This window comes from Gallinula chloropus (assembly GCF_964237585.1).
Source record: "Gallinula chloropus genome assembly, chromosome: 19".
Classification (NCBI taxonomy): domain Eukaryota; kingdom Metazoa; phylum Chordata; class Aves; order Gruiformes; family Rallidae; genus Gallinula; species Gallinula chloropus.
Window position 1 is genome coordinate 11,026,378 of NC_140104.1, and position 13,841 is coordinate 11,040,218.

At 62.5% G+C, this 13,841-nt stretch overlaps 2 protein-coding genes across 3 annotated transcripts in view; one reads left to right on the forward strand and one right to left on the reverse strand.

The window, feature by feature from the left end:
• MYO18A (myosin XVIIIA) overlaps positions 1–6,569 on the forward strand; it is a gene marked incomplete at its 5' end in the record, with an annotated part of 38,276 nt that extends 31,707 nt beyond the window's left edge. Inside the window, 4 exons of one of the 2 annotated variants that reach the window (XM_084273208.1) lie at positions 355–399; positions 1,993–2,115; positions 3,131–4,300; positions 5,448–5,585. In XM_084273208.1, the coding sequence (XP_084129334.1) occupies positions 355–399; positions 1,993–2,115; positions 3,131–4,292 (1,330 nt within the window). In that variant the 3' untranslated portion in view covers positions 4,293–4,300; positions 5,448–5,585. Of the gene's footprint in view, positions 1–354; positions 400–1,992; positions 2,116–3,130; positions 4,301–5,447 lie in introns of both variants that reach the window. The other variant, XM_084273207.1, reaches the window with a different exon arrangement.
• A 139-nt stretch (positions 6,570–6,708) lies between these two features.
• Positions 6,709–9,995, reverse strand: PIPOX (pipecolic acid and sarcosine oxidase). Its single transcript, XM_084273211.1, has 8 exons — positions 9,869–9,995; positions 9,376–9,524; positions 8,738–8,939; positions 8,469–8,651; positions 8,269–8,406; positions 8,037–8,195; positions 7,823–7,898; positions 6,709–7,735 (listed from the first exon to the last, which is right to left on the reverse strand). The coding sequence occupies exons 1-8, from the start codon at positions 9,992–9,994 to the stop codon at positions 7,605–7,607; spliced, it is 1,164 nt and encodes a 387-aa protein (XP_084129337.1). The 5' UTR covers position 9,995; the 3' UTR covers positions 6,709–7,604.
• Between the last annotated feature and the right edge of the window lie 3,846 nt (positions 9,996–13,841).

Below are 13,841 nucleotides of genomic sequence, written 5' to 3' on the forward strand. Positions count from 1 at the left end.
GGAGCCCCAAGAGCCAGGGCAGCACAGGGCTGGGCCACTGGGATCCAGTCCAGCCCAGGACACTGGGATCCAGCCCAGGACGCTGGGATCCGGCCCAAGATGCTGGGATCCGGCCCAAGATGCTGGGATCCAGACGGGTGCAGCCCTACACCAGGGGTGCAGAGCCCTCACACCTCTCTCCCCTGCCCACCCCCCCCCCCATTTATTTTACACCATTTGCTCCCACCCACTTGAGTTCTTTTTCCTTTTTAGTTTATTTTCCCTTCGTTTGATTTACTTTTTCCATTGTGTTTCTCCCCCCTTCCCAACCCCCCCAATTCCCACCCACCCACCCTCCCCCCAACTCCCTCCCAGTTTGCAGGACATGGTGGCAAAGTATCAGAAAAGAAAGAATAAACTGTGAGGAGCTCCTCTTTCCTTCCCCCCCCCTTCCCATAACCCTCACCTCACCCCCACGGGCCGGGGTCCCGCATGCCGCTGGCCCACCTCCGCATGCCCCTAACAGCACCCACAGCACGGCACATAACCGCATCCTGCGCAGGGGGTGGGGGGCACGGGCAGGGAATGAGCCCCTGGAGCTGGGGTGGGATGGGGGTGTGTGTGATGCTGTGGCATGGCTAATGGTGAGCGTGGAGCGGTGATGGCATCCCGCTGCCATGGATAATTAATATCCGCTGCCGTGGCCGCTCCTCCGCGACCTGGGTCGCGGTGAACTAACGGCGCACGCTCACCCGGGTACGGCGTTTAATTCCACCGGTTCTAAACCCTCATCTGCCCCCAGAGTTTGTTTACGGGGCTCGTTTTGGGGGAGGGGTGGGGTGTGTTATTGTTTGGGGTGTTTTTTCCCCCAAGCCCAGCGTTCCCTGGCTGTATTGCAGGGATATGCACGTGAGGGACCGCGTGGCACATTGCTTTCAATTTAACGAGGAGGATTCATACGCCGGGTCTATCCCAGCCCATCCCTCGTGCCGGCTGCCGCTGTCCCCAGGCAGGGAATAAACCCAACGCCGGGTGGATAAACCAGCCGTTTAAGATCCTGTGATATATCTCTTCCCCTGCAGTGGCTCGGTGGGAGCCCTCATGTCTCGCCGGCCAGCGGCAAGGGACGGGGCGGGGGGGGGAATGAGGGAGGGGTGGGGTGGGGGCTGTGCCACTTCGATTTTCCTTATAGATCCCGCCGGTGCTGCCATAACCCTAATGAAAGCAGTAAGCAGTTAGGTATTAAGGGAGATTTATGCGGGGGATGCTTTTAACGTGGAGGAATGGATTTTGCAATGCGTACGGCACCTCCTTTCTAAAGGCAATCAATATGGTTACCAACAGACATTATAAATTAGATGGTTTAAGCCAGATAGGGCTTTTTTTTTTAAGGCTGGGATGTAAATCAGGGGCTCTCCGGCACGGCAGGGCTGTAAATCTGCCCGTCGCGCTCCTGCGCCTGCCTTGCCGGAGTCGTTTCTGTTCTGCCTGCTAAACTCCTGTTTACCCAGGGCTATCGACATCGCTCTTCCTCGCTGTCATTTTGCACTCGATGGTGGCCCATAAAATGAAGCTGCTTTTTTCCTTCCCGGCCCCGAAGCTGGAAATCTCCCCGTGTTTTGGGAGCTGTTGCCCTGCCTGCTGCTCTGATGCCGGCACCGCTCTTACCTACCCAGCCCCGGAGTCATGCAGTGGCAACGGGGGATGTCGGGCAGAGGGTACAGGAGGATCTTGGCCAGACAACGGGGTGATTTGGGGGTTCAGGGAGAGGTGTGCGTGGCACAGTTGTGCTTTGGGGAGGCCCTACCTCTCAGGTTGAGCCCTGGGCATGCAGACTGTATCCTGGGGGACAGAGCAGGACCAGGTTTTACCCCATGGCAGGGTGCTCAGGCAGCAGGTGCTGGGGCGAGGCGAGGTTGGCAAGTGCCAGCACAGTTTTGCCTCCCCTGTACCCCAAATCCCACCACATGCTCATTTCTTGCTTTCTTCTGCCCCAACCTGCTCCTCCGACAGTGACGGCGACTCAGATGTGGACTCGGAGCTGGAGGAGCGTGTGGACGGGGTGAAGTCCTGGCTCTCCAAGAACAAAGGCTCCTCCAAAGCACTCTCGGATGATGGCAGCCTGAAGGGTGGCAGGTGGGTGCTGGGCTGGGTGCTGGGCTGGGTGCCGGGCTCACAGGGTGGGCACCCATGGGATGTGATGCTCAGGGTGCTGTGGCGTGGCCAGCCAGGGAAGGGTTGATGGTGGTGGGTGGTTCAGTCTCCACTGGAGATGTGTCCTCATGCAGGAGGGACCCTTGGTCCTCCTCCCCAGCATTCCACTCTCAGCACTGCAGCTGCTGCAGCATGGGGACCCGCCCCAGAGGTGCAGGGGCATCTGCAGCCCCCACCCTATCTGCCTCCTTGGGGGTTGCAGTGCTGGGCTCCAGCTCTGTGCATCATCCCCCCTTCCTGCTCTGGGACAGGACCTCCCATCCATCCATCCATCCATCCATCCATCCATCCATCCATCCATCCATCCATCCATCCATCCATCCATCCTATGCTGGCAGCTCCGCCGCATCCCTGCCCACACCCCGGCTGCCCGCACAGCCCCTGGCAGAGCAGGGACACCTGCCTGGATGCCCCCCCCACAGCACGGGGCCAGCGTGGGACTGGGGCACACAGCCCTGCTCACGCTCCCCAGGGATGGCACTTGCCTGCTGAGCACAGATTGCTTTTATCCAAACCCAATTTCCTAGCAGGGCTCTGGGAGTCCCAGGGGGCTCCCCCCCCCCTCCACCTCCAAGCAGGGAAAGGAGGGGGGAAAGATCTGAGCTGTTTTTTCTTAATTGCCTTAATTTATTCAGCGGTGCAGATGTAAAACATTTTGTTATTGGAGATAATTCCACCTTTTCTGAAGTCAGGAATCAAACACGGCGGCTCCAGGTAGCCGACAATGAAATAAATTGAACGCAGCACTTGAAAGGGGAATCAAAGTGCCGGGCTAGAACAATTCCCCCATTTCCATGACATTTTTCCACGATGCTATTTCCCGCTGACGCAAATTACCGCGGCTGCCTCGCCGCTGCGCTGTGCCCCGCTCATCTCCATCTCTCTCTCTCTTGTCTCCCCCCGGTACGTGCGTGGGGCTGCGGTGCCGCCGGAGCAGGGCAGCCCCACCGGACGGTCCCGAGGGTGAGGAGCGGCCGGTGTCGGTGTTGAGCTGCTTGAGCTATAGGAAGCGGCCGAGCCTCAAGGATTCCATAGGTGGCCGTGGGGATGAGCAGACGCTCTTCAGCGCGCTCAGCGAGCGAACGCCTTCCCCCGAGCGCGCTGCCCGCAAGGCAGCTCGGAATGGCGAGGCCGAAGACCGGGCGTCCGTCATCGCTCGCGCCTTTGCCGACGCCAGCGGCCGGGCTCGGGAAGGGTTGGGCAAGCGTTGGTCCCTCTCGGCTGCCGACAATGAGAAGGCCTCCGTCGCCTCTGCCCCGGTGAGCTGGGCCTCCTCCGCATCCTGGCGTGGGCTAGAGGATGGCGACGAGGGGGATGAGAGATGCTCAGTGCTCAGCTTCGCCCTCTCCAGCCCCGGGAGCTTGCGGAGCCGGCGCGGGGGGCCTGAGGGTCGCCCCGAGTCGCGCCTCTCCCTCGCCCGCAGCCGTCTGGAGGAGATGGATGAGGGGTCCCGCGGGCAGCCCCTCCTGGGGCGCAGCTTCTCCGTGCCCCCGCGGCCCCGCAGCGCCGCTTCCGAAGAGGGGAGTCCTAGGGACGCCCGCCCTGTTGGGCACCGCTCCTACCTCGACCCCGACCTGGAAGCTGCTATCCAGGAGGTGCTGAGCTACCGCCCGCCACGGGCCAGGGGCTGCTCCAGCCCCGAGGCCGATTCAGGGGACGACAGCCGGAGTGTGCGGAGCGCGGCCCCACTGGGTGCCGCCGACCGCCCCCACAGCAGCCTCCGCCGCTCCGCATCCGCCCTCGATTTCTCCCGGCGCTCCGGCCGGCACCGCAGCAGCTCTGGCTCCTCTGAGGAAGAGGAGGAGCGGAAAAAGAAGAGTGCCAAGAAACACACCAAGAAGGCCAAGAAGAAATCCAAGAAGAAGAAGAAGAAGCAAGAGTCATCATCCGACTCGGGTTCCACCTCCGATTCGTCTTCCGATTCCTCCTCCGGTTCCACCGCCTCCTACCGCAGCACTTCCAGTGTCAAGAAGGGCCCGCGGGCGGCTGGGGGCGAGGAGCCAGCACGCCCCAGTCGGGCCAAGAAGGAGGAGAAGCAGCGCAAGAAGCAGGTCGACAGCCTGATGATGAAATACCTGTACCGGCCCGAGAGCGACTGAGGCAGGAGGTGGGAGCGGTGTGTGCTGTGCAGCATGAACCTCCCCGTGTGCCACTAACCGCTCCCCCTAACCCTTCCCCAGCTCTGGGCATGGAGCCCACCTCCTCTGGGCATCTCAGGATGGGACATCCCCACTGTGCCTGTGACCAGCCCTGATTTCAGGGTGCTGCAGGGCATCCTTAACACATCTCTGGCTCTGGGGAGCAGCCACAGCAGGGACCGGGAGTTGCCTGTGCTTCCAGGATGTGGTATATTTGGGATTAGGATACTGGGAAGCGCTTAATCCCTTCCTGGTTCCCCAGCCAACAGCCAGGACGGGGCTGAATTTATTCTTTTGAGATATTTAAGCTCACTGGGTGGCACAGCATCCCCACTCATCCTGGGGAATTCATTCACCACCCTGGGGATGGCGGTGGGTCCCGAAGGCGATGGGGAGGAGCGCGGCGAGTACTAACTAACTGCAGTGTGTGAGCATGGGGGGGCTGGGAGGAGCAGCACCCACGGCCGGGGTGCTGGGGTGGTCGGTAGGGGCTCGGAGGTGTTTGTCAGGGTGGCTGCATCCATGCGGGGTGCCTGTGGCAGGAACTGAGGGGTGAGCAGCGTCATCCTGCCGGGCTTTGGGGCCCTGTGCCCTGCGTGATGTCAGAGCGGAGCGTGCGCCATGCAGGGCAGGTTACAGCCTTTCCAAGGGCTCAAATGGGAGAAGGGCTGGAGGAGGGAATAAACCCTTTTGGATACGTGCTGGCAGGTGGGCTGCCCGCTGCCCATCCCTGGGATGCATCACAGTGAGGCAGGGAGGGAGAAAGCCCCCTCCTGCATCCAGCCATGGGGTGCAGTGTGGCCAGGGCCCTTGTGTGAGCACCAGCGTTTGCATCCATGGGCTGTGTGTGATTGCAGGGCGCTGGGTGGGGGCGGGGGGTGGGCTTGGCTTGGCCCAATGCTGAGTCGCTGGCGGTGGGGCATGCCCCAAATATCTCAGAAACAATAACAAAAGGAGGTGAGCGAGGCTGCAGCCGGCTGGGTGCCAGCGTGCCCGTGCCGCTCACCGTGGCTCCCGGTGCAGCCAGCTGGGAAGTGTGCCCGGCAGCCAGGGCTGGGGCACAGAGTGTCCCCCCCCTTCCCAGTTCCCCCACTAACCCTTCTCTTTCCCACGCAGCCCCCCGAGCTCCCGCCACTCCTTCGCCTACGACAGATGGGACGAGGAGCAGGATGCCGGGGAAAGCACGCGTCGCTCCTTCCGCAGCTCCCCCAGCGCCAGCGAGGTGGAGAGCCGGGCCGCTGAGACCCCCGCCTAGCCCCCCACCGACCTTTCCCATCACCCCGGACACACTCGGCTCCTTTGTGGGGCCACCCCGGGCAGCCGGTGTATTTTCTGAAACGGAGGCGGGGTGGGGAACAAGCAGCTGCCCCCCAACCCTGGTTATGTGAGGGGAGCAGCCCGGCCGGCTCGCTGGCTGCAGCCCCCATGCTGCCCCCCATCCTCCTACCCTCTGTCTGTCCTCGGCAGGGGAGCCGGCAGCTCCGGCACTCTGGGTTTATTCCTCAGCGCCTCCCGGCTCCTTATTTTATAACTTAAACTCCCCCCACCCTGGGCACCCTCTTGTCCTCTTACACCCCTTTTAGTTGAGCCAAAGACGTCTCTCACTGGCCGGGCCCTGGGGAGCAGCCACCCCGCAGCCATAAGGGGACGTGGGGACAGGGTCCTGTGCACCCCCCCAAGGCTGTCACACCCCCCCCCCACTGGCCCCCCCTGCCCCTGCCTGGTTGTCTTGCACTAGCCCAGCTGTGCGTGTCCCCCCCCCCACCCCCTTTACTTTCAGTATGACAATAAACGTCGTTTCTGGCTGGTAACACCGGCTGCCGCCTGCTCCACATGCTGGGGGGTCGCCCCGGTTTTTGGGGAGGGGGTGGGGGGGCCAGTTTGCATGGTGGCAGGGTCTGGTGGGACAGATCCAACCCTAGTGAGGATCCAGGGATGTAGGAAGAGGCCAAGCCTGGCGCCTTCCCCAGGCCCCCTGCACCCACGGGTGATGGGGAGGGGAGGGGGGAGGAGACAGCCCTCGTGGGTGCCGGCACTGAATCATTTATCAATCTTCATAAATATGCAGATGAGCAGCGGGGATGGGAGCCCTCTGCCTGCCGGCATTAATTATTTACCGGGGAGGAGATGATGTGCAGCACCAGCCTCCTGCGCTGCACGCAGCTCGGCTTCAGCTCCAGCACCCACCACCCTGTGCCAGGACCCCCCTGACCCACTGCCCACCCCAGGGACCCCCTCAGGACCAGGTCATTGGATTCCCTTCCCCACCATCTCTGGGAAACAAACGGGCCGAGCTCGGCGCTCGCTGCCGTGGAGCCACGCTGCGCTAATGCGCTTTCATTAAGCGGGAGCGATCTAACGATAATAAAATGGCACATTTAACATTAAAACATTTAACTCGGCTCCTAAGCGAGTGTGTCCGCGCCGGGCCCGCTCCGGGAGCCTGACAGAGCTCCTCAATTTGTTTCTGGGGAGAGGGTGCTTGGTAGAGAGACAGCTTGGCACTGCGTTCTTGGGGGATGGAGGGATGGGGGGTGCAGGGTACCAGAAAGCTGGGATGCAGGGATGCAGGGAGGCAGGATATTGTGAATCTGGGATGGGGGGTGGGGGGACAGGGTGCTGGGAAGCTGCGATGCTGGGATGTGGCAGGGCAGGGTATCACAAAGCTGGGATGTGAGGATGCTGGGACGTGGGGGTGCAGGATATTGGGGAGCCAGGATGTGGGGGTGCAGGGTACCGGGAAGCTGGGATGCAAGGATGCTGAGATGTCAGTGCGCAGGGTACCAGGAAGCTGGGATGGTGGGGGGTGGGCGATGCAGGGTATCGTGAAGCTGGGATGTGGGGATGCTAGGATGTGGTGGGGCAGGGTACTAGGAAGCTGGGATGTGGGGATGCTGGAATGTGGTGGGGCAGGGTACTGGGAAGCTGGGATGTGGGGATGCTGGGATGTCAGGGTGCAGAGATGGAGAGGTATGGCAATGTTGTGGTACTGGGATGAGTGGATGCTGGGCTGCATGGATGGAAAGCTGCTGGGATGGAGGGGTGCCAGGATGCTGGGTGCTGGGATGGTGGAGTATGGGGACACAGGGATACAGGGTAGCTGGATGTGGGGGTGGAGGGGTGCTGGGGTGCAGCATATTGGGACAGCAGGGTGCAGGGAGCTAGAGATCTGTGGGGACACAAGGATGCTGACACTCTGGGATGGATGTAAGGACACTGGGATGCAGCTGCAGGCCAGTGCAATGCTGTGCAGGCACAGCCTGGGCCCTGCACCTACAGTGCAGCCCGGAGCACGCCAGGGAAGCGGGTGATGGTGAAGGGGGCCATGCTGTGTGACGGCTCCTCACCCAGGCTCAGCTCGCATAGCAGCTTCCCCACCACCGGTGCCAGCTTGAACCCATGGCCTGTGGGAAGGGCAGTGGGAGGCAGAGTCACCCCCACAGCCCCAACCAGCTCCGGGGTGCTGGCAGGGGCTGGATGCCCTCACCTACCTGAGAATCCAGCCCCAATGACGATGTTGCTGAACTTGGGGTGCTGATCCAGGATGAAGTCTTCATCTGGGGTGTTCTAGGGGAGCCACGGTATGAGGGTCCTGGGTCCAGGGTCCTCTCCTGGACCCAAGGTTTGGGGGAATGGATGGAAATGTCCACCCTAGGGTGGGGAAGGGGTTGGGACTCCCGGGTCCTGCTCCTGGGGTCATCTCACCGTGTAGAGGCAGGTCTCCACCACAGCTGGCTGGGGCTCCAGCCCGGGCAGGTAGCTGCTGATGAAGCTGCTCAGGAGGGTGACATCAGGACGGGGGGCTCCTGGGGCCACCCGGTCCCGCTCCTCGGGGTCGGTGGGGCTGCCATGGTGGTAACACACCTGGGGAGCAGCTGGTCAGTTTGGGGGGGTGCTGCCCAGGGAATCCCCACTGCCACCACTGTGCCATGCTTACCTTGACCAACCCGGGGTACTCAAGGGAGGGCAGCCCGTAGATGCCGTGGGGGGCTTGGCTCAGCCCCAGGGCCATGAAGCAGGGACCGGGGCTGCCCGACTCCTTCTCCCTCCAGTAGCAGACGTCAATGCGCAGCGGCTGGGGTCACGGTGTCAGCCTTGGCTGAGGCCTGGCTGCCCCGCAGTGCCACCAACCCTTACCTGCAGCGGTAGGTGGAGACCCAGGGGTGCCAGGAGGGCTCCAGTCCAGGCTCCAGCCGTGATGATGAGCCGCCGAGCTCGGTACACCCCAGCTGTAGTGGTGACAGTGAGCACGGCCCCGGGTTCGATGCGCAGCACCTTCTCCCCGTCCCGCAGGGTCCCCCCGTGCCGCCGAAAGACATCCTGGGTTGGGGTGGGGACAGGACGTGGCTGCAACGACGGAACCAAGGGATCCTCCCCCCTCATCCCATTCCCTTGGCAGCACCCACCTGCACTGCCCGCAGTGCCCGGTCTGCGAAGAGCACCCCGGCGGTGCTGTCCCACAGAGCCACCTCGCCAGCGTGGAGCCGAAGGCCAGGGAAGCGCTGACCCAGTGCCGTGGCATCGAGGACCGCGCCGGCACCCAGGTTGCGCCGGCAGCCCTCCAGCTCCGGGTCTCCCACCGGCCCCAGCGCCACCAGCCCTGTGCACCTGTGCCCCACCAGCCACATCAGCTTCCCGCCTCGCCGCCTCCCTTTGCAGCCCCCTCCCCTTGTTTTGCCCCTTGGGGAAACTGAGGCGCAGCAGCACCTGCGATGCTCAGTGGGAGGCTGAGCAAGGGCACGCGGGGTGATGCTTGGGGAAGGTCTGGCGTCACGCTAACCCACTCTCCCCCTCCTCAAGTGCAGCAGGCACCATCAGCCCTGACCTGGCAGCAGGGGATCGTTTAAATGCTCATTTCCTTAATGGCACTTTCCTTACAGAGCCCCATAAATTACCCAGAGCCGGCAGCTGCCTCCCCGCTGCGTGGGGCTGGCGTGGCCTCATCCTGCCCCACACGGGACAGCAGCCGCAGCCCCCAACCCAGCCCAGCCCCACAGGGGGGGGGATCGGTGCCCAGTGGGAGCTGCATCCCTGTCCCCATCACCTGTAGAGGCTGATGCCGGCCTCGGCCTCCAGCTGCTGCCAGAGGCGGAAGCTGTCGGGCATCATGCGGGCGTAGTGGTCCTGGGCGTAGGCGCTGCGGGTGATGCGGCTCTGCCCGTGGGAGCTGCCCCGTGAGTGGGGCAGGAGGAACTGTGGGGCAGGAGGAACCATGGGGCAGGGGGAACCATGGGGCATGGGGAAGTGACTGTGGTCACCACCACCACCCAACCCTGGCAGCCCTGCGTGCACCGGCGCTGTGTGGGACCTGGGGACAACAACCAGTCCTGCCAGCCACAGCGCTGGGAAAGGGCAGGACATGGGGGTCCTGGCACTGGGGATATGGGGAGGTGGCACCAGGAACACCATGGGGAGGTGGCACTGGGGACCAGGGGTCCACTCCATACTGTCCAGGCACCCCAGCGTACTGGGGCTGGGGGCACAGTGGGATGGGGACACGGTGGGATGGGGACACGGTGGGATGGGGACACCAGTACCTGCTCCAGGAGGAGGACATCCCTGCGGCGCTGGGCCAGGTGGTAGGCCGTGAAGGAGCCCTGGATGCCAGCCCCGATGACAATGGCGTCGTAGGTGTCCTGCTGGGGCTGGCTGAGCGCAGCCATTTTCGTCCCCGTCCCTCACAAGCAGCTGGGAGCTGAGCCAAGGGGCGGGACAGGGCAGAGTCCAGTGTAGATGAGCGGGTGGCAGAGCCTTGGCTGCCCACCACATCCCGTGGGGACAGCGGGGGCACATGGGCACCGCATCCTCCGCCCCACTCTGGGTGGGCCAGGCAGGAGCATCCCCATTCCCCGCCAACGCTGGCGCCTTGTCCTGGCAGGGAAGGCAGCTTGTCCCGCAGCATGGGGTGCCAGTCAGGCCCCCAACTTCCCCAGTCACCTCCAACTTCCCCAGTCACCCCCACATCGCTGCCAACCAGCATTTTAATCCCGCTCAGCACATGGCACAGAGCCCATGGGGACCAGCCCCACACCCCAGAGCGCTGCCTGGACACCCCCAGCAAGATCAGAGTGGGAAACTGGGATAAACACGATGGGAAATGGTTTCCAACACCCCCCCCCTTCCTTCCCCCGGTGGGACAGGGGGTTCCATACGGTGTGCTGGTGGGAAACCCCCCTCCTGCCGCAGGGGAAGCAGAGTTTCTTGCCTCGGGCACAATTTATTACACCCATAAACTATTTTGTTGCCGTCTTTTGTTGGTGTTATTTTTGTTTTCCGGGCGATAGGAATGATTTAGGGCCCAGCAGAGCCGCTGGAAGCGGCGCTGAGCCCTGTGTCCCGGCGTGGATTTTGCAAGCCTGCAAAATTTTGGGGTGTGAGCTGGTGTTTGGGGACACGGTGATGCATTGGGGTGGGGGGGGTGGGGGGGAAGGGGATGGGGACAAGATAACGCAGGCAGGGGCTGCTGGCTCTGCCCACTGCTGCCGCTGCCCTGTGCTCCCTGACAGCTAATTAGGGGAATTAATTTACTCTGGCTTTCGTGGTGTAAAAGGCGTTATTTACCGGTTAATTGGCGTTATTACAAAATGTTAAGTATCATTATTTATTCTGCCGCTCGCCTCTGGTGATGGATGAAGCATCAGGGAGTGTGGGAGGCCCACGCTGGGCCAGGGGTGGGGGGGAGGTGGGGGGGGTATTTCCAGCCCCCCTCAATTGCAGTACCCAGCCAGGGGATGGGGACACCCCAGCACCTTGCAAAGGCAGAACCACCAGCTAACAGCGGTGGGGAGGTGAGAGGATACACACAGCGGGGGCACAGGCAAAAGGCAGGTTCCCCCCAGGCCCCTTCACCCACATCGCTGTCTGGGACCACTAATGCACTGAGTGCACGCCGGCCTCAGCGTCGCCGAGATGCCCAGGGCTCTGCAGCGTGCGGTGCCCCATGAAATCAGCACATCCTCCCTCGCCTTTGATGTTACAAAGAATTCCCCGTTTCCCCGGGTTTCGGCTTCGCTGCTTTGAACAGCCCCTCTACCTGCTCGTCCTTTTTCTTGCCGGCGAGATGAAGAATAATTAATTATCCGTGAAACGCTAAATGGCAGAAATGAACTCCTCTCCCCTTAACGGCGCCTTAATAGATCGGGCTGGGAGAGCCGCGCTCGCGCCGCTACCGAGCCAAGGAGGCAGCCACGGGGGTGGTGGGCGGCACTAGAGGGGATGGCTGTGGGGGAACACCCACTGGGACACTGCTGTCCCCCCCTCCAGCACCGGGTGGGACCCCTCAAGGTATTGAGTGGGTGATGTCAGCCAAGGCTGAGTACGGGTAGCGGGGAGGTCTGCAGCCCTCAGACCCCAACCTAAGCAACTGCATGAGCTTGTCCTAGCACTGGGGGCAGTTTTAGGGGGTCCCCCCACCAGCCCTGTGCCCGCTGTCCTGCGTCCTTGGCATCATCACCTTGGCCTGGGTTTAAATTAACCGGAGGCATCGCTCACGGCGGGAAGGAATCCCTTTCTGAAAGCAGCCACATGGGTCAGGAGAGCTGTGCCGAGGGCACGCTGGAGGGGAAATACCCCTGGGTGGAGGGGTGGGAAAGGTTGGGGCTGGCACAGCATGGCGGGGGGGAGATGGGGGTTTGGGGCCCAGCTCCATGCAGGTTGTGGGTGCTGCCTCAACTCAGATCCATGGAGGGGCTGGAGAAACTGGGAATGAGGAGATTTGGCTGAGGCCAGGCAGGGCTCAGCGAGGGCTCGCTGCCTGCTGAATTCTATACCCACTGAGCCCATTGTACCCACTGCACCTGCTGCACCCTGGGACGGCAGCTGAAGTTCCCCCAGGGCCCAGCATCGCCCCCACCATGGCTGCCTGCCAGGCTGTGCCAGCCTCATCCTCCAACCAGCACTTCAAGAAGAATTAGGGACCAACAATGGCTCCCCAGGTTGCCAGAGCCGCCTTGCTCCAGGGAGCAGGGTGTACCCCCCCCCAGCCAGCTCCCCACGCTTCCTCCCCGGCCCTCACCATCCCTGGTGCTTTGAAGGCATCTGCAAAGGGTTTGTTTGCTTTGTGGCAAAGCCAGCCGCCGCCGAAGGCAGCCCCTCATTAGCAGTCCAGGTACGTGCCTGGGGAACGCGTCAGGCGGATTAAAATTATTTGAATATCAGAATATTAGAAACTCCAATTTGGCCTCAAAACGCTCATCTTCCAAGCCCTGCCTGGGCTTTGGTGCATTAAACATTGATGGAGCTACCGGCGGATCAAAGTTTCGGGTTTAGCACTGAAAAGTGCTATGCAGGTGTGCCTGCTGCCCCCCACCTGCACCACAGCCCCCCACCCAGGGATGAGACAGACCACAGCGTTGCTACCTGCCCCGCTCCCACCACAGCTATGGGGCTGGTGATGCTCAGCCTGTGCCACAAGGCCAGTGATGCTCAGCCCGTGTCATGGGGCTGGTGACACTCAGCTGGTGCCATGGGGCTGGTGACACTCAGTGTGTGCTGTGGGGCTGGTGATGCTGAGCCCCTGCCATAGGGCTGGTGGCGCTCAGCCCATGCCACAAGGCCAGTGATGCTCAGCCCGTGCCACGGGGCTGGTGACACTCAGCTGGTGCCATGGGGCTGGTGATGCTCAGCGTGTGCTGTGGGGCTGGTGATGCTGAGCCCCTGCCATAGGGCTGGTGACACTCAGCTGGTGCTACAAGGCCAGTGATGCTCAGTGTGTGCTGTGGGGCTGGTGATGCTCAGCCCATGCCACAAGGCCAGTGATGCTCAGCCCGTGCCACGGGGCTGGTGATGCTCAGCCTGTGCCATGGGGCTGGTGACACTCAGTGTGTGCTGTGGGGCTGGTGATGCTCAGCCTGTGCTATGGGGCTGGTGACACTCAGCGTGTGCTGTGGGGCTGGTGGTGCTCAGCCCATGCCACAAGGCCAGTGATGCTCAGCCCGTGCCACAGGGCTGGTGATGCTCAGCCTGTGCCATGGGGCTGGTGACACTCAGCGTGTGCTGTGGGGCTGGTGGTGCTCAGCCTGTGCCATGGGGCTGGTGACGCTCAGCTGGTGCTACAAGGCCAGTGATGCTCAGCGTGTGCTGTGGGGCCAGTGATGCTCAGCCCATGCCATAGGGCTGGTGACACTCAGCTGGTGCTACAAGGCCAGTGATGCTCAGCCCATGCCATAGGGCTGGTGACACTCAGCTGGTGCTGTGGGGCCGGTGATGCTCAGCCCATGCCATGAGGCTGGTGACGCTCAGCGTGTGCTGTGGGGCTGGTGATGCTCAGCCTGTGCCGTGGGGCCAGTGATGCTCAGCCCACGCCATGGGGCCGGCAGTTGCTCTGTCCTCCCCGTGCCGAGCCGTGCAGCACACGCTTTGCCGTTCGCCGTGGCGGGAGCGGCGCACACGTTGGCAAAGCAGGGCCTGGGATTAAAAATAAAAGCCCAGCCCGTGCTGGTGGCGTGGGCCGTGTGTGTGTGTGTGTGTGTGTGTGTGTGTGTGTGTGTGTGTGTGTGTGCAGCCGGGACT

Coding starts and splice junctions, on each gene's coding strand:
- PIPOX (XM_084273211.1), bottom strand. CDS start 9,994: ATGGCTGCGCTCAGCCAGCCCCAGCAGGACACCTACGACGCCATTGTC. Junction 9,525..9,868: donor ATGTCCTCCTCCTGGAGCAG/GTACTGGTGTCC, acceptor CCTGCCCCACAG/TTCCTCCTGCCCCACTCACG. Junction 7,899..8,036: donor TGGAGACCTGCCTCTACACG/GTGAGATGACCC, acceptor TGGCTCCCCTAG/AACACCCCAGATGAAGACTT.